This window comes from Salmo trutta, chromosome 2, assembly GCF_901001165.1.
Source record: "Salmo trutta chromosome 2, fSalTru1.1, whole genome shotgun sequence".
Taxonomy (NCBI): domain Eukaryota; kingdom Metazoa; phylum Chordata; class Actinopteri; order Salmoniformes; family Salmonidae; genus Salmo; species Salmo trutta.
In genome coordinates, this window is record NC_042958.1 from 9,762,025 (window position 1) to 9,785,038 (window position 23,014).

The 23,014-nt window shown below is 42.8% G+C and overlaps 2 protein-coding genes across 9 annotated transcripts in view; both read left to right on the forward strand.

The window, feature by feature from the left end:
* LOC115150117 (receptor-type tyrosine-protein phosphatase mu) overlaps window positions 1-11,128 on the forward strand; it is a 303,522-nt gene extending 292,394 nt beyond the window's left edge. For all 6 annotated transcript variants that reach the window (XM_029693071.1, XM_029693087.1, XM_029693079.1 and 3 more), the window contains 5 exons: window positions 2,401-2,532; window positions 3,243-3,368; window positions 3,457-3,620; window positions 10,301-10,436; window positions 10,827-11,128. In XM_029693071.1, the coding sequence (XP_029548931.1) occupies window positions 2,401-2,532; window positions 3,243-3,368; window positions 3,457-3,620; window positions 10,301-10,436; window positions 10,827-10,880 (612 nt within the window). In that variant the 3' untranslated portion in view covers window positions 10,881-11,128. The remainder of the gene's footprint in view (window positions 1-2,400; window positions 2,533-3,242; window positions 3,369-3,456; window positions 3,621-10,300; window positions 10,437-10,826) is intronic.
* Window positions 11,129-11,640: 512 nt separating this feature from the next.
* Window positions 11,641-23,014, forward strand: part of LOC115150267 (GTP-binding protein Rheb) — a 34,595-nt gene continuing 23,221 nt past the window's right edge. Inside the window, exons 1-3 of one of the 3 annotated variants that reach the window (XM_029693385.1) lie at window positions 11,641-13,517; window positions 13,636-13,723; window positions 22,642-22,713. In XM_029693385.1, the coding sequence (XP_029549245.1) occupies window positions 13,672-13,723; window positions 22,642-22,713 (124 nt within the window). In that variant the 5' untranslated portion in view covers window positions 11,641-13,517; window positions 13,636-13,671. The other 2 variants (XM_029693376.1, XM_029693394.1) reach the window with 2 other exon arrangements.

Here is a 23,014-nt window from a genome sequence, read left to right on the forward strand (position 1 = left end):
GGGAGAGACAGAGAAACAGAGAGAGAAGGAGCCGGGGGGAGGGACAGAGAAACAGAGAGAGAGGGAGCCAGAGGGAGGGACAGACAGGGAGCCGGAGGGAGAGAGAGAGGGAGCCAGAGAGACAGAGACACACACACACACACTGAGTGAGTGAGTGAGTGAGAGACAGACACACACACACACACACACTGAGTGAGTGAGAGACAGACAGAGACAACACACACACACACACTGAGTGAGTGAGAGACAGAGACACACACACACACACTGAGTGAGTGAGAGACAGAGACACACACACACACACTGAGTGAGTGAGAGACAGAGACACACACACACACACTGAGTGAGTGAGAGACAGAGACAACACACACACACACTGAGTGAGTGAGAGACAGAGACACACACACACACACTGAGTGAGTGAGAGACAGAGACACACACACACACACTGAGTGAGTGAGAGACAGAGACACACACACACACTGAGTGAGTGAGAGACAGAGACACACACACACACACTGAGTGAGTGAGAGACAGAGACACACACACACACACTGAGTGAGTGAGAGACAGAGACACACACACACACACTGAGTGAGTGAGAGACAGAGACACACACACACACACTGAGTGAGTGAGAGAGAGAGGGCCAGAGGGAGGGACAGAGAGAGAGAGAGAGAGTGAGAGAGGGCCAGAGGGAGGGACAGAGAGCGAGAGAGAGAGAGAGAGAGAGGGCCAGAGGGAGGGACAGAGAGAGAGAGAGAGAGAGGGACAGAGGGAGGGACAGAGAGAGAGAGGGCCAGAGGGAGGGACAGAGAGAGAGAGGGCCAGAGGGAGGGACAGAGAGAGAGCGGGCCAGAGGGAGGAACAGAGAGAGAGAGGGCCAGAGGGAGGAACAGAGAGAGAGGGAGCCAGAGGGAGAGACAGAGAAACAGAGAGAGAAGGAGCCGGGGGGAGGGACAGAGAAACAGAGAGAGAGAGGGCCAAAGGGAGGGAGAGAGAGAGGGAGCCAGAGGGAGGGACAGAGAAACAGAGAGAGAGAGGGCCAGAGGGAGGGACAGAGAAACAGAGAGAGAGAGGGCCAGAGGGAGGGACAGAGAGAGAGAGGGCCAGAGGGAGGGACAGAGAGAGAGAGAGAGGGCCAGAGGGAGGGACAGAGAGAGAGAGGGCCAGAGGGAGGAACAGAGAGAGAGAGGGCCAGAGGGAGGAACAGAGAGAGAGAGGGCCAGAGGGAGGAACAGAGAGAGAGAGGGCCAGAGGGAGGAACAGAGAGAGAGAGGGCCAGAGGGAGGAACAGAGAGAGAGGGCCAGAGAGGGAGGGACAGAGAGGGAGGGACAGAGGGAGGAACAGAGAGAGAGGGCCAGAGGGAGGAACAGAGAGAGAGGGCCAGAGAGGGAGGGACAGAGAGGGAGGGACAGAGAGGGAGGGACAGAGAGGGAGGGACAGAGAGAGAGGGACAGAGAGAGAGGGACAGAGAGAGAGGGACAGAGAGAGAGGGACAGAGAGAGAGGGACAGAGAGAGAGGGACAGAGAGAGAGGGACAGAGAGAGAGGGACAGAGAGAGAGAGGGACAGAGAGAGAGAGGGACAGAGAGAGAGAGGGACAGAGAGAGAGAGGGACAGAGAGAGAGAGATACAGAGTGAGAGAGATACAGAGTGAGAGAGATACAGAGTGAGATACAGAGTGAGAGAGATACAGAGTGAGAGAGAGATACAGAGTGAGAGAGAGATACAGAGTGAGAGAGAGATACAGAGTGAGAGAGATACAGAGTGAGAGATCAGATTTGGTGACTCAGCAGTCCTGGGGCATCCTGTGGTTAAATAGCTGGTGGGTAAATTGCCCATCCATCTCTATAATAATCACCCCACGTTCCTTAGCCAGCCATTTTCCAGCCAAGCCAAACCTAAACAGTAAGGGGACTGTCAGCATATCATGTTGATGAATGTCTATTGCTTTTTCTCTGTGCTTCCACCAACAATTATGTCCTTATTGAAAATGATTAAAAACAGATGGCTTTGGATTGATTCGTCCCATCGTCATGGAAATAACCTAACCAAAACAATTGCAATGTTTTGTCAAACACAGCAATATGACTGGATTGGTTTAATGGAAATAAAGTGTCATCAATTATGCTCATTAGTAATCATAGCAGCAGATATGGATTTGCTATGTAGTAGCAGTTTTGATAGTGGAATGAGTTTATAATGCACATAAATATCTGGAACGAATGAATTACATTTCCTGTTCATGACTCCTTAAGAACAGACATAGTATCGTGAACTGGAGATTTGACCTCATTATGACCCCAAGAGTCTGACGATGTGTCCATTATCTTTAGAACGTTTATTTAGATTACTACTGTTCTAGTAGACGGACTTCCTGCTCCTCTTCCTCCACAGAGCTACAAGCAGCCGTCAGCTTTCATCGTTACCCAGCACCCCTTGCCCAACACGGTCAAAGACTTCTGGAGGCTGGCGCTGGACTACCACTGCACCTCTATAGTGATGCTCAATGACGTAGACCCAGCACAGGTAAGAGAGGCCAGTCAACCATGCCAACCTTTACGATACCATCAAACACAGACCTTCTAGATTTGGAGGTCTATAAAAACATATGTTTATCATTTAACAAAGTGCATGAGGACAATGGTTTTGGTCAACTACCAAAAGTCCAGGGGCCCTATCCTCCCATAGAAAGGAGAACAGACCAGTGTTAGATAAACCCATAGAGAGGAGGGGAAGAGGTCTGCCTCAAGCTGACTCTGGGCGTTCAGGCCTGGGGCCCTGTCTGTCAAAATGTTGCAGGGATCAAAGAATGGTGTGTGGCAGCTTTTCCTTGCAACACTGCCCCCTTGGCTGGCTACCTCTCGTACCCGTGTCTGACTGTAGCCAGGCAAACAGGGTACACTGCTATGGTGGAATGCCCTAGTTTGTGTCATTGTGTTCTATCTCATTTGTTGTTGTGGATTAGGCTCAATAGAAAGTGTTTCGCTCTTAATACAGAATCCATTTTAGGAAGTCCCTAGTAGTCAGTGACATGCTCACTTGTTAGCCTTAGCAATTCTCACTTCTCACCTCAAAGGTAGTTGTTCCTCAATCCTCAAACAATGCGACTTTGTCTCTCAGAACGCCTCGGTTGTCATTGATAAAAGCGAAGGTGTCGATTGTCAGCCACTTCTCAGTTTATTCAAATGTCTCATTTTAAATGTGTTTGCAATAAGTGTGTGTGTGTTTGTGTGCAGCTGTGTCCCCAGTACTGGCCGGAGAACGGCGTGCACCGCCACGGGCCCATCCAGGTGGAGTTTGTGTCAGCTGATCTGGAGGAGGACATCATCAGCAGGATATTCCGCATCTACAACGCTGCACGGGTAAGAGACAGAACACACACACACACACATTCCCTCCCACTCGCACACACACAGTCATTGTAACATGTCCATATCTCTCTCTCTCCAGCCGCAGGACGGGTACCGTATGGTGCAGCAGTTCCAGTTCCTGGGCTGGCCCATGTACCGCGATACCCCCGTCTCCAAGCGCTCCTTCCTCAAGCTCATCCGCCAGGTGGACAAGTGGCAGGAGGAGTATGACGGGGGAGAGGGACGCACCGTGGTGCACTGTCTGTAAGTACGGTTGTATTACTGGAAACTTTCTAATCATCTCTGGCCCTCTGTTGCCTTTTAACACGTCAAATATATGAATTAATTCAATAAAATGATTTTAAAATAGAATGACAAAGCTGTGAAACATTATCCTAAATATAAACCATTAACTTAGTGAATACCATTGGTGTTTAATATGAGGATGTCAGCATGAAATATATATTTTTAAATTGTTTACACACTTGTACTTATTCACTATGTCGATATGTATATGTCAGTGTTTTGCCATTGAACTGGTTGTAGTGGTAAAAATCAATAGTTGGAAGAGTTGCAGAGTTAATTGAAAATAATGCTGTTGTTGATTAGATGCTTTTTTCAATAATTAGGCTATTTAGTCACGTAAAAAATTATTACTATAAATAAATACAAATAAAAAAAGTTATTCAAGTAAGTTATGATAAAATGCCATAGATTTTCTGTTAATTACCAAAATGACTGAAGATTCCAGTAACTTTTGTAAATTACTGGTAGCTTTGCAGCCCTATCTGTAAGTACCTACCGGTCATGACTCAGCCTACACCTAGTGTACGGTAGACCTTAAACCTAGCTCTGTACTTCCTGAATGTGTGGAAAGAGAAGGGAACCTTCGGTATTTGATATAACAATCAGATGGGTAATTTTGGTCCAACATGGCCGCCCAAAATGCCACCGGGGTCACAGTAACACTGGACCACTCCGGTGGGACAGTGAAATGTCACGGTCATCCTCTAACGGTGATCAATTACACTCTTGCCATCGGGATGTAGCCCTGCGTCTCTTCATCCTGCCTTCTGACAGCCATCTGTAAGGGTGACATACTGAAGACAACACTCAGTGCTCACACAAACATTGTCTGCCATCATAATGAACCATAATGAACAGAACAACATTTAAAGGCCCACTTCCTAATTAAACAGAAAACAAGACCGCAGCCCTGCTTCTTGTTTTGCTGTAAAGCTCAGGAATAGGGCTGAAATATAGCACATTTCCCCCCAACATCAGACACCCCCTAACTTCGGACACTCTCTAGCGGTTAGAGAATTAAATCACCTCGAGCTCAACATTTAAATGGACTGGAAAACAACGGTACGTTTTGCGACTAAAGACACCCTTCTAGCTAGCTGACCACCGATTTTCATTGCAGTTTATTTAAGTTAGATTTTAAGTTTTCAAAAAAAGTAACATATACACATTGTAAAATTCGACTGCGCGACAGACCACACATTTAATATCCAACTTTTTACCTCTGAAATATAGCCAATGGATTTCAGGCAAGTAATAATCTTTTTACCGGAAGGCTAGCTAGTGAACCATCTAGTAAACACTTCGGATACAAGGTTGGTGTCTCTTTTTTTGAACAAAATTAAACAAATTTATCTTGTAATTGAACAAAATAGTAAGGTGGCCAATAACTGGGGACCATATGCCGATAATATGGGACGTAAACAGCTTATCAAAAAGCTGATAGTAGTATTTCTACTGAAAGTGTCAAACATGCTAATTGCTAACCCATTAGCTAACATTTTTACGACACCAATAATTACAAAACATTGATGGCTTGATCACAAGAACACTGTTGAAGGTAATATATTTCTTAAACGCTGTTGAATATGCTGATAATACAGGGTGCTACGCGCGTGCGTGTGTGTGTGTGTATATACATGCATACACACACAGTTGAAGTCAGACGTTTACATACACTTAGGTTGGAGTCATTAAAACTCATTTTTCAAACACTCCACAAATTTCTTGTTAACAAACTATAGTTTAGGCAAGTCGGTTAGGACATCCACTTTGTGCATGACACAAGTACTTTTTCCAACAATTGTTTACAGGCAGATTATTTCACTTAAAATTCATTGAATCACAATTCCAGTGGGTCAGAAGTTTACACACACTAAGTTGACTGTGCCTTTAAACAGCTTGGAAAATTCCAGAAAATGATGTCATGTCTTTAGAAGATTCTAATAGGCTAATTGACTTAATTTCAGTCAATTGGAGTTGTACTTGTGGATATATTTCAAGGCCTACCTTCAAACTCAGTGCCTCTTTGCTTGACATGGGAAAATCAAAAGAAGTCAGGCAAGACCTCAGAAAACAAATTGTAGACCTCCACAAGTCTGGTTCATCCTTGGGAGCAATTTACAAATGCCTGAAGGTACCATGTTCATCTATACAAACAATAGTACGCAAGTATAAACACCATGGGACCACGCAGCCTTCATACCGCTCAGGAAGGAGACGCGTTCTGTCTCCTAGAGATGAACGTACTTTGGTACGAAAAGTGCAAATCAATCCCAGAACAACAGCAAAGGACCTTGTGAAGATGCTGGATGAAACGGGTTCAAAATTATCTATATCCACAGTAAAACGAATCCTATATCGACATAACCTGAAAGGCCGCTCAGCAAGGAAGAAGCCACTGCTCAAAACGGTTTGCAACTGCACATGGGTTTGCAACTGCACATGGGGATAAAGATTGTACTTTTTGGAGAAATGTCCTCTGATCTGATGAAACAAAAATAGAACTGCTTGGCCATGATGACCATCGTTATGTTTGGAGGAAAAAGGGGGCGGCTTGCAAGCCGAAGAACACCATCCCAACCGTGAAGCACGGGGGTGGCAGCATCATCTGTTGGGGGTGCTTTGCTGCAGGAAGGACTGGTGCACTTCAAAAAATAGATGGCATCATGATAATGACCCCAAGCATACTTCCAAAGTTGTGGCAAAATGGCTTGAGGCCAACAAAGTCAAGGTATTGGAGTAGCCATCACAAAGCCCTGACCTCAACCCTATAGAAAATTTGTGGGCAGAACTGAAAAAGCATGTGCGAGCAAGGATGCCTACAAACCTGACTCAGTTACACCAGCTCTGTCAGGAGGAATGGGCCAAAATTCACCCAATTTATTGTGGGAAGCTTGTGGAAGGCTACCTGAAACGTTTGACCCAAGTTAAACAATTTAAAGGCAATGCTACCAAATACTAATATAGTGCATGTAAACTTCTGACCCACTGGGAATGTGATGAAATAAATAAAAGCTGAAATAAATCATTCTCTCTACTATTATTCTGACATTTCACATTCTTAAAATAAAGTGTTGATCCTAACTGACCTAAGACGGGGAATTTTTACTAGGATTAAATGTCAGGAATTGTGAAAAACTGAGTTTCAATGTATTTGGCTAAGGTGTATGTAAACTTCCGACTTCAACTGTATTTAATTCAAAATGATCAAAAATCTCAATCTATCTCTATTTGACCCATTTAGTCTGGCTCAAGCCAACTTTTTTAACCAGACGAATCAGTGTGATATCACGGTGTGAATGTAAATGTGCAATCCATCCTAGGTGATCTCCACTTACTAAATAGAAGAAATACAGAAGAGAGGCTGATCTGAATTACAAGAGGGAATCACATCAAATGAGCTTGTGGTTCCCGATGCTGCCCAGATTTAGCTTTTAATGCCCCAGTGGGAGAGGCCTCTGGGTGGGCCACTGCCTCAGCTCAATCTGCCCTTCCTTATCTTCAGCAACCCCACTTTACTCAGAGAAATGGGGGGATGAGGAGGGGAGAGATAGATGAGGGGGAGAGAAGAGGCCCCAGTTGGGTGGGAAATGAGATTGGAAAGTAGAGGGAAGGAGGACGACAGGGTGGTTGTTGATGTAGTTTGTGATTGGTGCTCTTTAACAGGTTTACCGGTCCGTTCTGTAAGCCAGAGAGTCCAGGAGAAAAAAACAAAACATCCACATACGTGACTCTTATCGTTAGTCTCCGGAGAGATTCCAATCGCCCGACCAGAGAGCCCTACACACATATAGTCACACACAAGATGCAGACACACATACACACACAAGATTCAGACACACAAGATGCAGACACACATACACACACAAGATGCAGACACACATACACACACAAGATGCAGACACACATACACACACAAGATGCAGACACACATACACACACAAGATGCAGACACACATACACACACAAGATGCAGACACACAAGCCCCGAAACACACTAACCAGAGACAAACAGCCCACACAACACACACGTTAAACAAAGGTCAGAAAGAGAACACTGTCCATCTGCCTGATCTGACGGTCTATTACCTCCGTATAGTGTACTATATCGGAAATAGGGACCAAACATTCCCCGGGATAATGCGTAAGGCCAGAGGAATGTGGAGGTTGACAGAGGTTAACTCCTGAGTTGAGAGAGGAGAAGTAAACGGGTTTTATTCGTAAGGGAGAGTGTGGTAAGTTGAGCCACCCAAGTTGAGCCAAGGCAGTACGCTGAGCCACCCTTGTTTCTAGGAAACCAAACACAAAATGAATAATTTGACCAAATATTTAGGTAGAGGTCATCATTTCATGGAGTCTGTGAAGGAAGAAAAAGTGGAAAGCAAGTTAGATCCAAAAACCTGATTTTCACCAGGTCAAATTAGTTTGTGTTAGAGGTTTCATGATGCTTGTATCTAAACCAAAGTAGATCATTTAAATATTGTTCTATACATCAGTTGGGGACTCTATAAGCTTCAATATGAGGTCCTAAACCGAGCATGAACGTGCATCCTTGTACGCTAATATAGTCAAATGTTTGCCTTGGGGTAAGTTGAGCATATTGAAACGTTTTCTTCCCAGGTGTAATGCAAGGCATTATCTCTGGGATATGAGCTAACAACAGGGCCTATATTAAAAGTGTTAAGTTGCTACAAATGATTTTTTTAGGTTTTAAAAGGATTATGTCAGTCAGATGTCTCTGAATCTTGTATGAAGGAAGTTAGACGTAGTTTCGTGAGCCCATGCTAACAAGCGTTAGCGCAAAGACTGGAAGTCTATGGTATCTACTAGCATACTAGCAGTTACCATAGACTTCCAATCATTGCGCTAACGCTAGTCAACTTCCTTCAAACAGCACGCAGAGACACAATTTTTATTGACAAGTCCCTTTGACTCTGGGGAAGTAGATGGATGGCTTCGTTGCCAAAATCCTGACATATCCATTTAAGACTGTGTTACAAGATGCTTAAAATGCAGAAAACAAAACAGCGATTAGGTTTGTGTTGAATTGTATTTGGGAAATAATAAGTAAAACCATTCGGTATAGACATCTGTAGGTTGCTTAACTTCCCTGTCCCTCGGCTCAACTTACTCCATACCCGGGAGGTAAGTTGTACTAAGTGACCACTTTTTTTGGACAAGCTATGTTTTGAAAACTGTCATGTTTAAATGAATTGTGACTATTCCCAGGGATACACAACATCCTAAAATACAGTATATGTAGTTGTCTTTGTCAGAAAGAATACTATATTTCCCTTGACGGAGTGATGCTGAATATAAAAAAAATGGCTCAACTTACTCTCCCCTACACTGAACTCAAACTGCTTCCACTTGTGACACTTTGGGACTCTCCTTTTGCCACTCTTAAAAGCTATTTGGCTTTTCAGACAGTAAAGTTGACCATCTGGAGTGTTTCTGAGGAAGAGCACTAACTACTTAGAGAGCCAGCTGTATGTTCCACACAGGGGTGAAAGTAGAATGAATTTCTTCCCAGTACGGGACATCCTATGCACAAAAACATTTGATGGACCTAATCATAGAATTACATATAAAATCCCTATTAATTCAATAGGATCTCTGTGGGTCTAGTCATAAAAGACTATTCATTTAACTATTACCTTTTATTGTTGCATAAACACAACCTGTCATGTTTTCATCTGATTTGTCAAACAATCACTTCAAAGGGCTCCTTTACTAGGCTACCCGCGCACGTTCATCCACTCAACATATTACCAGCCTCCAAACAGTGGTGAAGGGAACGAGACATGTTACACAAAACACTAAAGTGTGATGACATTTGGCGATTGTCATTAGGCCAGAATGTATGCATCCACTGCTGTCCGCATGCGTCTCTATGTCGGCCACTCATCTCTGCCTTGGCAAAATGTCAGTGTTGTCAAACCGCATCACATTTTGGAGTGTAGGCTATAGCACCCATTTTCAAGTCCATTTGCTCATTTTCCATGCCTCTGACATGCGGTAATGATAAAAAGTGGTGTAATAGCTTACAGTTTTCTTGACATTTTGTTTTAATTATTGTGATAGGCTTCCTGTTTTACCGGTACCGCCTTACTTTCAGCCCACACACACTTGAGTATCAGTGGGTGGCCTGGCCTCCTCCTGTAGTGGTGGAATGGCAGTACGGTGGCGCCATCTAGAGGGCAAAATCCAGAACAACAAGCACAGAAAGAGATTGGGAAATTTAGACAAGCTTTATGTCAAACATGTCATGAACCAATCACCATACAATACTGATCATTTTATTCATTCATGAAGCTTACATTTTGTCCAGGTAACGCATTACTTAAAGCCGCTGTAATGTTTTATAAATTGGACAAAGGACACTTAATTTGGGGGTGGAAATGTTTTGCAAATCTGACAGGTTTTTATGGACTTGTTATACAAATATTATGACTAGGTCTATGATCCAACCCTCTCTCTCTCTCTCTCTCTCTCTCTTTCTCTCTCTCTCTCTCTCTCCCTCTCTCCCTCTCTCCCTCTCTCCCTCTCTCCCTCTCTCCTCTCTCTCTCTCTCTCTCTCTCTCTCTCTCTCTCTCTCTCTCTCTCTCTCTCTCTCTCTCTCTCTCTCTCTCTCTCAGGAATGGTGGAGGACGTAGCGGGACGTTCGGTGCAATTAGCATCGTGTGCGAAATGCTCCGGCATCAGCGCTCGGTCGATGTGTTCCACGCGGTCAAAACGCTGAGGAACAACAAACCCAACATGGTCGACTTACTGGTAAGAACCAGTGCTGATCCAGGATCAGTTCTCTATTTTAGATCATAAGGAATAACATGAGATGTGAGATCTAGGCTGTTCCTAGATCAGCACTCTTACTCTGAGATGATTTATGAATACAGACCCTAACCCTTATAGTGGTTCACTGGTTATCACTACAAATTCTGCAGTTACAACACGCTAATGGGTACTTATGGGACAAGTTGTGCTGCCAAAGTCGGTTGAACTTGACTCCAGAAAATTGCTGTTGACATTTTGAATAAGGAGAAAATAGCACTGTGATTGTGAATCGCACAGGCATTATAATGCAGTATTTAAAGGCCAAGTCAATTCAGCCACGTCTGGTCCAGTCACTGTCATTGATGTACTCTTCTTCCCATTCTTTCACAGGATCAATACAAGTTCTGCTATGAGGTGGCACTGGAGTACTTGAATTCTGGTTAGCTGTGCTGAAAGCTGCTCCCCTCATCTGTCCTACCCCCTTCAAGCCCCCGCACCACAGCCCTCACAGCTTCCCTTGACACAGTCTCTTAAACCTGAGTGAATGTTGGTAACTGGAGGACAGAAATGAAGTGCTGTGTTCCGCTGGGCACGGGACAGGGTCGTGCCATCACACCGCTACGGGACAGGGTCGTGCCATCACACCGCTACGGGACAGGGTCGTGCCATCGCACCGATACGGGACAGGGTCATGCCATCACACCGCTACAGGACAGGGTCGTGCCATCGCACCGCTACGGGACAGGGTCGTGCCATCGCACCGCTACGGGACAGGGTCGTGCCATCGCACCGCTACGGGACAGGGTGGTGCCATCGCACCGCTACGGGACAGGGTGGTGCCATCGCACCGCTACGGGACAGGGTGGTGCCATCGCACCGCTACGGGACAGGGTGGTGCCATCGCACCGCTACGGGACAGGGTGGTGCCATCGCACCGCTACGGGACAGGGTGGTGCCATCGCACCGCTACGGGACAGGGTGGTGCCATCGCACCGCTACGGGACAGGGTGGTGCCATCGCACCGCTACGGATTTAAGAAGAGGGCAGAGAGGGTCTCCCCCAGTCTACTCTGAAATGGCTACGTTGACCCTGAACTTGAACTTTCCCCCTTGCACCTCTCATCCCTCTCATCCCTGCTCCCCCAACCCCTCTCCTCTCTACTAGACAGCACTACTGTATTTACCCCCCCCCCCCCCCCCCCCCCCCCACTCAGAACAGCGCCTGAACAGGAGTTCACACTGATGTATTCTATATCCCATATGTCACCATCTCCCAACCCTCTCTATTGTTTTAACAAAAAAAGCTCTCCTCTTACCTGTTTATTGCCTTTTTAATCCTCATCGGATGATCAATGTCATTTCTGTTTTTGTGGGTAAATGCGACATAAGCGTAATGTTGATATGTTGGTTTGAAATCCATGTTTTTCATTTCTGTTGATATATATATATATTTTTTTTGCAATGTTTGTTAATATGGTGAGGCGGTTTGACATGTATAGCTAAAGTTGAACCAGCATTAAGAAAGAAAGTGACATCTTAAATGTTTATGCTGCCATCGCTTTGGTTGCTGTTAGTATCGTCGTGCTGGCAGGAGGGGAAAAAAACGTCCTGCAACATCCACACCAAGCTTTTCGTCAGGTCAACAGATCCAAAGCTTAATTAATTGTGGTCATTATTGTTAATATTGTAAATATTTGAAGTTGGACAGACTATTTATTCATTGAGCGTTTTTGTGAAGCACATTGAGTGACAATCATGTTTTTTTGGAGTCATATTTTTTTGGACTTTCTTTTGACTTTTTTTGCATAATGTTGACCAGATGTATTGTAAGCCTTGTATTTATCTTGTATGGAAGAAAAAAACTACTCAAACTTACAAATACATACATATCTATTGATATGTGTTTTTTGTGTTGTGCAGATTTTATTCTCGTCTATTTTTAGCTGGCAGTGGCTAAAGTTTGAAGTGGCTGTTTAAAGAAATCTGAGCCATGGATTACAGTTTCTCCTGGCTCATAGACTACTTTCAGAGATCTGAGCCATGGATTACAGTTTCTTCTGGCTCATAGATTACTCTGAGTAATGAACATTACATTGTAAAATACCAAAATTATCCTTTAAGGTTGAGCTTTGAGGCATGCCATGGAATATGTTGATCTGATTGAATTTTGGTCATAATTGTTAGGTGCTATGAAATTTGCTTGTACATGTTAGGTGCTATGAAATTCAACGTGATTGTGATTGAAATCTATACAGAAGAGTACTAGTAGTGAAGACCATACCCTTTGTACAATGGCAGAAATATTTTGAGGCAAGAAACTACAAGACCCAGCATGCAGCAGCATGTGAGCTCACCAAATATTTCCTAATTTAACCCCACTCTTCATCATTGGGATAATTATGGGAGATTGTCAATAGTCAGTCCTCTCCTCGCTAGTGGCGCTCTACAGTTTCAATGCGACGTTGTATTCTGTAACAGTGAATGGAATCATTACTATAATATGAAGTGAAGTGTACTGCAAGTATATAAGGCACCACAAGATGGCAGCAGAGACCAGAACCTTTATAAACCCATTGTCAATGAACCCATGCAAGGTGAGATTTATGCGCCCATGTAGTCTCGTCTGCTGCTGAATTTCTGGTTGGAACTGCTTTGTTTCGAATTGCAAATGTATGTCAATAATAAATATGACACCTATATATTTCTAAAAAGGCCAATATGATGTGTACCCACAGAAGGATCTGCACATGTTCGTACTCAGTTAAACCTCGAGATGCATTTAGTTGTGACAGTCATAAACACATCATGCGCGAGTTACCTTTCTTTACGTTTCTTCATTGTATTCAGAATGAATCGTTTTTACATTACAGAAATTGCTGTCAGAGTGCCATCATAACGGAACCGATAGTAGATAGTAGATTCTCCAGTCGTTGTAATCTTTGAGAGCCAATGAATTTCGTGCTTCTAAAAACGGTGAATACACCGTATCCAACCACAGCTCAAGAAGAGGACAGAGACCCTCCTTTCTGCGTGAGTTCAACCAACCAACAGTGGGCATTATGAATATTTCTCTGGGAGTGAGGTATAGTATACAGATGCGTGACTACTTGTCGCTAAATAGTTTTTTATTTAAACGAGCTAATTGCAGGTACAATTCTGGTCCTTGTTGTTTTTAACATAACATTTGAGATCTGTTCCAGTTTTTGATCATTTTGATGTAGTGTCGCTGCTAAAAGATGCCGCAGCCGAAATCCCGTAAAATCGCCGTCCTGGGCTACAGATCCGTCGGTAAGTAGACGCAATTTAGTCGTTTTCAGTGGTGGCGAGGTCTATTGTGTGGTTTCTATTTAGACGAGTTCAATGACGATAACTTCACATACAACTAGCAAGATGTCAACGGCATGCTCGTTCTCTAGCGGCTGCTACAACAATGTCCGCTGCCTGGTCAGTTGTTGAATCAGCCAGTCAGCTGAATGTCACTCCACTGGAAACCCACGACTCCAGAGATTTGGTTGAACTGTAGCATAGGCCTACATCTAGTAGCCAGCGCTAGTAGGCCTCCCACTGAAATCCCCAATTTAAATGGCAGTCTATACTTAATTGCATTACGCACAGTACTTTAAATCATGTTTTATATTTCGTTACGTCAATGTTGTTACGCAAGCCAGTACCTAGCAAGACGGAGTTCATCCACAGCAGGAGCGGACAGCAGGTGTGGACAGCAGGAGCGGTCCTGATGCTGGCACTTAATACCCCAGTTAGCACATTTGGTTTCATAAAATTGTGGAAACGAACGTTTTTTGTTTCCCATTGATTCTGGGAACGAAGCAATTAGTTTCCTGGACAGTAAACATGTTCAGAGAACAAAGTTAACATTTTGCCTGTTCTGGGGACCTTCATTTTTAGGTTGCAGGGAGGTTCTGATAACGTTTTACTATGGTTCCGTGAAAGTTTACCTGGGAGTTTTTATTAACGTTCTGAGAATGGAAATCATAGGTTATTTGAAGGTTTTTCAATAACTTTAAAACGTTCACTTAATGTTTCAATAAGACTTTCACTAACACTGCTAGCTTAGTCTGTTGAACTCCAAGCACAGGTTGGACAAATGGAAATGAATTTGCTTAGGCATTCAAACATGTATTTTTTTATTGTAGCATGGCGTCAGTGAGATTCAAACCTATGATCTTCAGTTCTCTATCCATGTAATTAGTCCACTGCGCCACCAGGATAAAGATACCAAGCCATTTAAAAAAAATAAAACATTTTACTCATACAAAGCTGTTCCATTTTGTCTATTCAAACACCATATATCAAAGGAAACAAGCACTCATTAAGATCAGGTGTGGCCAATTAATGGGCACAGCCAACACACTTTACAAGATAGAGAGTTTGGACACTGAAAACGGAACGTTTTTCAATAACATTCGTAGAACGTTCTTTGAACATTACTAATGGTTTCTTCTGATTTTCATGGAAAGGTTTCTAAATGTTCTGAGAACATGACTTAAAATATAACCATGAGGAAACCTGGTGGAAACATTATGCTGTATTGTATTGAAATTCCCATAGGAGAGCGTTCTTTCTTAACATTCTCTGAACTGTTTGAGAACATTCCTAGAACATTACCAACATTTTGTTTAGTTTCACTTTGCAGAAATCACTCTGCCATTTCCTGATTGTTAAAACTATAATAGTTTGCCTAATTTCAGTTTGGGACAAAATATGCTAATCAGAATCATTGTACCATCTAAACCGCTGTCAAATATATTTTCCATAGCCAAAAATATTGTTTGACCTGTTTTTGAATCTGGTGTACAAAACCAAAAATAAAAGACTCAAAAACCTGAACTTAAGAACGGGAAGCATAGAAATAGCGCACATAATGGATCTACCACTTTTTAGACTTGTTTTCAAGTAGGATGATTGATCTATAACTCACATTTCTATGTGAATTTGGTCAGGTCACCCAAAAAGTTACATATTGCCACACTTTAAATGAATAAAAAAAAACAAGAAAATTTATATTATTTTGTCAAGTTCCATATAAATGTGCTGAGAATGTTCCAAAACTAAGCAACTGTTCTGCACCATTCCCAGAACATTGTGGGAAGGTTGTGTGCGACAATAACCATAGGACAACCGCGCTCTTATGAAACATATGGTTCTCAGAACATTATGTGCTAGCTGGGATGTCACGACTCAGGAGAGTAAAAGTATTACTGTCAATGTGGTAGCTTTTTATGAAGGAATTTGGCGGTTACCTCAAATGACATTCCATATGCTAGTGAACAGTGGATAGGTTACCTGTCCAAAACTTTTATAATTAACAATAACTTTTGAATTACCCAAACTCAGTAACATAATCGGATTACTTTCAGTTACTTCTGAATGACTTTCCCCTTAAGAGGCATTAGAAGAAGACAAAAAGGATCCAGCAAATGCATTTGGTGTGTCATCATAATGGTCTCTGATTGGTGGTCATCATTTGGTGTGTCATCATAGTGGTCTCTGATTGGTGGTCATCATTTGGTGTGTCATCATAGTGGTCTCTGATTGGTGGTCATCATTTGGTGTGTCATCATAGTGGTCTCTGATTGGTGGTCATCATTTGGTGTGTCATCATAGTGGTCTAACTTGTGTTCACTCATTCAGATGGAACAAACTTACATTTGTGCCTTTTTTCAATGTTGAATTTAATTTCATTGAGTAAACAGAAAGGTGTCAATGTATTTTTTCTGAATTTAAAAGAAGTCCAAGAAGTAATCATCTAGTTTTTCAAAAGTAGCCTATCTGTAATCTGACTTGATATTTTTTGTTGTTGTTGTTGGTAACGTAACTGATTAGTTTGTTTTTGGTAAAGCAGATTACATGTAATCAGTTACTCCCCAACCCTACTAGTGAAGTGACTAGTGAAGTGAAGAAAACAAGTAATTGCATGCTGGCGCAGCAGTCTAAGGCACTTTGGCTTGGATGCATATTTTATGTGGTTGAAATACTGTCAGCTTTTATGACGCAGATGAAGACAATACCTTTAAAGACGGTCCCTAACCACACATTCATTCTCTCAAGATGCTGAAATAAATAAATCAGATTTCTCCACTTCTGTTTTACTGCATGAAATGCTTAGTTCTGCAGGAGTTAATATTATATTAGACTATGAGGTTTTTGACCTACAGTCAGTGTCCAGATTTCAGCTTGGCTACTATTACATTTAACCCATCTGAACAGTACAGTTCCCTTGATGTGCCATTTTGAAGACCCTGTCTTGTGACTGTTCAATTTGTGTAGCGCCTCATCCTCTTTTACAATTTTACCAAATCTTTCCCAAACAGACTTTTGGCACTCCTCTTTATTTTCAAATCTCCATTTCGCAGCTTTTCTCTTATTGAATTATACTCTGAAATTGTCCTTTTTTGCCTCAGTGGATCAAAGTTTACTTTTTCTGACCAAGTTCCCAAAAGCATTTGGCAGTTGGCTTGTATTTTGCACACTACAGTAAGGCCTTAACGCTTAGGCTACGCGCTAACTCCAGATAAATAATGAATGAAAAACCTCAATGTATGTAGCCTATAGATATGAAATGCACAAGAATTATACATTTTATGGATTTTTTTTATTCATTGTTTTCTCTTTTCAACCCGCGGATATAACCACGGGGACTGCGGGGTATGAGTCAACCCGCGGATATAACCACGGGGGCTGTGGGATATGAGTCAACCCGCGGATATAACCACGGGGACTGTGGGATATGAGTCAACCCGCGGATATAACCACGGGGACTGTGGGATGTGAGTCAACCCGCGGATATAACCACGGGGACTGTGGGGTATGAGTCAACCCGCGGATATAACCACGGGGACTGTGGGATATGAGTCAACCCGCGGATATAACCACGGGGACTGCGGGGTATGAGTCAACCCGCGGATATAACCACGGGGACTGGGGGATATGAGTCAACCCGCGGATATAACCACGGGGACTGGGGGATATGAGTCAACCCGCGGATATAACCACGGGGACTGGGGGATATGAGTCAACCCGCGGATATAACCACGGGGACTGCGGGGTATGAGTCAACCCGCGGATATAACCACGGGGACTGCGGGGTATGAGTCAACCCGCGGATATAACCACGGGGACTGTGGGGTATGAGTCAACCCGCGGATATAACCACGGGGACTGTGGGATATGAGTCAACCCGCGGATATAACCACGGGGACTGCGGGGTATGAGTCAACCCGCGGATATAACCACGGGGACTGTGGGATATGAGTCAACCCGCGGATATAACCACGGGGACTGCGGGGTATGAGTCAACCCGCGGATATAACCACGGGGACTGCGGGGTATGAGTCAACCCGCGGATATAACCACGGGGACTGCGGGGTATGAGTCAACCCGCGGATATAACCACGGGGACTGCGGGGTATGAGTCATTGGTTCATTCACAAGACAAGTCCAAGAAAATCAAGACCATAGACTACAGTATAAGGATTAAATGTTCAGCCTGTCATTTCCAGTGTTCACCTACATTCTAAAGACAATTGATAATGTCCCCATTTTTCTGTCTTCATGTCCTCATAAAACCTTTTTTGCCATATTATTGTACTCCAGCTATTCATCCCATTTATTAATTTTTTTCCAGCCTTCCTACTGTAATATGCTGCATATGTCGTACTGTATACTAAAGGCTCAAAAGGACACCTGCAGTGCGTTACAGCGACTCATACGTAGCAAATGTGTTAATTGGCATGTCTCCAGTCTTTGTAATAGTCATGCTGAATCTTTAAATATGTCCTGTGTTCATAGGCTTTGGCTCGTGCCTCATTAAAGCCAATGCACTGAAGAGGAAGGATAAAATTGGTTTGTACAGTGCCATGGAATACACTACTCCTTCCTGTTTCTCCACTCATTGTGTCAGGTCACTGCATAATCTGCAACTCCTGCATCTGGGCATTGTTTTGAGGTCGCATACAATTACAGAGAGAGAACTGTATGTTCAGATGTTTTTGTCGCAGGGGCTATTTATAGTTCAGAGGATGCCCTGTGTCCTCATCAAACCTAAACTGCTACCAGGTTTGATAACCTGGTTAGAATGATGTACATCCCCCCATGCATTTCTAATGTGTCGTCAGCAAACCAAAGGGAAAACTGGTGTGAAACCGGGTTAACATTATGTAGGCCAGGGTTCCCCGACTGGTGGGGCCTGCGGGTGGTTTTATTTGCCCCCCCCCCCCCCCCCCACTGTTTTTGAGCAGTGTTTTAAAAAAAAAAAAAAACGTATTATTATTTTGGAAAGGGATTTTAATTTTGGAAATCAAAGTATTCCAACGCATAATAGAGATGTGGTTGTATACAAATAATAATTGATTGGATTTATATAGAACTTTCTACTAACTGAAGTACTCAAAGCGCTTTACATAGTAAAGAGAAATTCACCTCATCCACCATCAATGTGTAGCACCCACCTCAGTGATGCACGGTGACAATTGTTGTGCCGGAACGCTCACCACACATCATCTGTCAGGTGGAGAGACCACAGAGAGTCAGGACACCCGTTTTAACGTCCCATCTGAAAGACGGCACGCTACGTACGGCAATGTCCCCAAACGTAATCAAGATTAGAAATTGTCTTAGTCAAAAATTTTATTACTCAATTTGCCGTGGAATTTTTTTTTACAATTATGTTCGACCATCCACTCAATAAAAAATTGGCCCGCGGCTGAATCTAGTTGTTGATCCCTGATGTTGGCTATTTCCAATGGTGTTCATCAAACCAGGCTGAGAACTTAATTTGTTTTTTGGTGGTATCTGTACTTTACTTTGCTATTTATATTTTTGACCATTTTTATTTCGCTACATTCCTAAAGGAAATAATGTACCTTTTTTACTTCATACATTTTCTCTGACACCCAACAGTACTCGTTACATTTTGAATGTTTAGCAGGACAGGAAAATGGTCCAATTCACGCACTTATCCAAGAGAACATCCCTGGTCATCACTACTGCCTCTGATCTGGTGGACTCACTAAACACAATGCTTTGTAAATTATGTCTGTGCTTTGGAGTGCGCCCCTGGCTATCCGTAATGGTGCCATCTGTTTCGTTTAAAGCAACAATATGTATCTTTTTGGGCGAGCCGACCAAATGCACATAGAAATGGGAGTTATAGAGCTTTCATTCCCTTTGAAAGCAAGTCTAAGAAGCGGTAGATCTGTTCTGTGCGCTATTTCTATGCTTCCCGTTCTGCAGTTTCGTTTTTACATCTTTTACTTTGGCTTTTGTACACCTGCTTCAAACAGCTGAATAAACATTATTTTTGGATATGGAAAATATATTTCACAGCTGTTTAGATTGTGTACAATGGGTTTTCTACAATGACCGCTTGTTTGGTCTCACAAATTGAAATGTAGAATTTTAGCAACCAGGAAATGGCGGAGCAATTTCTGCATAGTGCATCTTTTATATAAGGAATTTTAAATGATACTTAAGTACAGTTGAAGTCGGAAGTTTACATACACTTAGGTTGGAGTCAACAAATTTCTTGTTAACAAACTACAGTTTTGGCAAGTGAGTTAGGACATCTACTTTGTGCATGACACAAGTCATTTTTCCAACAATTGTTTACAGACAGATTATTTCACTTATAACTCACTGTATCACAATTCCAGTGGGTCAGAAGTTTACATACACTAAGTTGACTGTGCCTTTAAACAGCTTGGAAAATTCCAGAAAATGGTGTCATGGCTTAAGAAGCTTCTGATAGGCTAATTGACATAATTTGAGTCAATTGGAGGTGTACCTGTGGATGTATTTCAAGGCCTACCTTCAAACTCAGTGCCTCTTTGCTTGACATGGCTGATTTCTTTAGATTTTCCCAAGAACTCAGGAAAAAAAATTGTAGACCTCCACAAGTCTGGTTCATCCTTGGGAGAAATTTCCAAATGCCTGAAGGTACCACGTTCATCTGTACAAACAATAGTATGCAAGTATAAACACCATGGGACCACGCAGCCGTAATACCTGTTCAGGAAGGAGACTCGTTCTGTCTCCTAGAGATGCACATACTTTGGTGCGAAAAGTGCAAATCAATCCCAGAACAACAGCAAAGGACCTTGTGAAGATGCTGGAGGAAACAGGAACAAAAGTATCTATATTCACAGTAAAACGAGTCTTATATCGACATAACCTGAAAGGCCGCTCAGCAAGGAAGAAGCCACTGCTCCAAAACCTGCATAAAAAAGCCAGACTACGGTTTGCAACTGCACATGGGGACAAAGGTCGTACTTTTTGGAGAAATGTCCTCTGGTCTGATGAAACAAAAATAGAACTGTTTGGCCATAATGACCATCGTTATGTTTGGAGGAAAAAGGGGGACGCTTGCAAGCCGAAGAACACCATCCCAACCGTGAAGCACGGGGGTGGCAGCATCATGTTGTGGGGGTGCTTTGCTGCAGGAGGGACTGGTGCACTTCACAAAATAGATGTCATGAAAATGATGTGGCTATATTGAAGCAACATCTCAAGACATCAGTCAGGAAGTTAAAGCTTGGTCGCAAATGGGTCTTCCAAATGGACAATGACCCCAAGCATACTTTCAAAGATGTGGCAAAATTGCTTAAGGTTAACAAAGTCAAGGTATGGTAGTGGCCATCACAAAGCCTTGACCTCAATCCTATAGAAAATGAATGGGCAGAACTGAAAAAGCATGTGCGAGCAAGGAGGCCTACAAACCTGACTCCGTTACACCAGCTCTGTCAGGAGGAATGGGCCAAAATTCACCCAACTTATTGTGGGAAGCTTGTGGAAGGCTACCTGAAACGTTTCATCAAAGTTATTAAATAATTTAATGGCAATGCTACCAAATACTAATTGAGTGTATGTGAACTTCTGACCCACTAGGAATGTGATGAAAGAAATAAAAGCTGAAATAAATCATTCTCTACTATTATTCTGACATTTCACATTCTTAAAATAAAGTGGTGATCCTAACTGACCTAAGACATGGAATTTTTACTAGGATTAAATGTCAGGAATTGTGAATAACTGAGTTTAAATGTATTTGGCTAAAGTGTATGTAAACTTCCGACTTCAACTGTATATTTAAAACCAAATACTTGTATTATTTTACTGGGTGACTTTCACTTTTACTTGAGTCATTTTCTATTAAGGTATCTTTACTTTTACTCAAGTATGACATTGCGTACTTTTTCCACCACTGATTCTCTGCTTTTCCAATGTGTTCTCCTAAAACCTAAACTGAAACAGTGTTCGAATGGTGTACATTTCCTACACATTGTGACTATCCTTCGCTGAGCCCAACATACCTCAAGTAGAATTCACAAAGAATCTGAAGGCATTTCAAACTATGTAGACTATTTTATATTTATCTCAATCAACTGCATGTGTGTCCCTGGAGCTTCAACACCCGGGGAATACAAGAGGTCATCATTCAGCATGGATGCGGGACTAGTGGAGTGTTGAAAATGGGAGCGAGCTTCTCATTCATTCTGACGCTCCACTCCTCCGGGCTTTTCCCACAGAGCGAGAGAGTTCATGTCTGTCCAACCATGCAGCACTCCACTCTCCGTTGTTATAGCAACAGGCTGCAACATGTATATGGGCTGTATAGGAGCGTTTAGATGGAGTAAGGCCTCTGGAGTGATAGTACTCCAACACTAGTGGGAATATCTAATGATAGTAGTCCTGTACCGTAATATATCCTGTGTGTTGTGCTACAGCTCCAGGTTAAACACTGGTTTGTGAATGCAGTGAGAATCCCTTTATATTGATTTGAAGAGTTATTTTTATTGACTAAAGACCACTTTCTGTTTTCTACCTGAGTGAATACCAGAAATGCAGTAATTTTAGAAGATTGCTATTCTGGCACATCGATATTATGGAATTGTCTAAAAGGCCAGAAATGGTAGCCCAGGACCAGTTTTACCTGCATTTGAGCTATGCTCTGTTTCTTGAATATTGGCAGTTTTGAAATTAGCCTAATGTGATGGGGAAATAGTATGCATTGTGTTTTCTAAAGATATAACCCAGGCTCAGCATTTTGGCATTTAGCAGAATCGGAACAAACCATGTGTTCACACAAGGAAGTCCGAGTATTTGGCCTTTCCCTATAATGCTGATGAATTACAACATATGTTAATCAAAGGACATCGATCAGCGAAGATTCTCCATTTTCTTCTTTGCAGGTAAATCCTCCTTGACAATACAGTTTGTGGAAGGCCAGTTTGTGGACTCATATGACCCAACCATTGAAAACAGTAAGTGTGCGTGTGTGATGTCGTCAGCGCTCCCCGTCCAGGTTGCTGAGTTCTGGACACACAGACAGGTGCATGTCTCTAGGCTCCTCATTCATGGTGAAGTTCACACAACGCTGACTCAGCACACACATTTATTCATTTATTTGCACCAGAGAAAACAAGGGATAGAGAACAATACAGATTTAAAAAATAAAGTTTTTTATTTAAAGGGGTGTGCAGGTGTTTGGAAGCCAAAGGGCTTATATGAAAACCACACCACAAACAACAATATACAATATATAAGTACACACACACACCATTA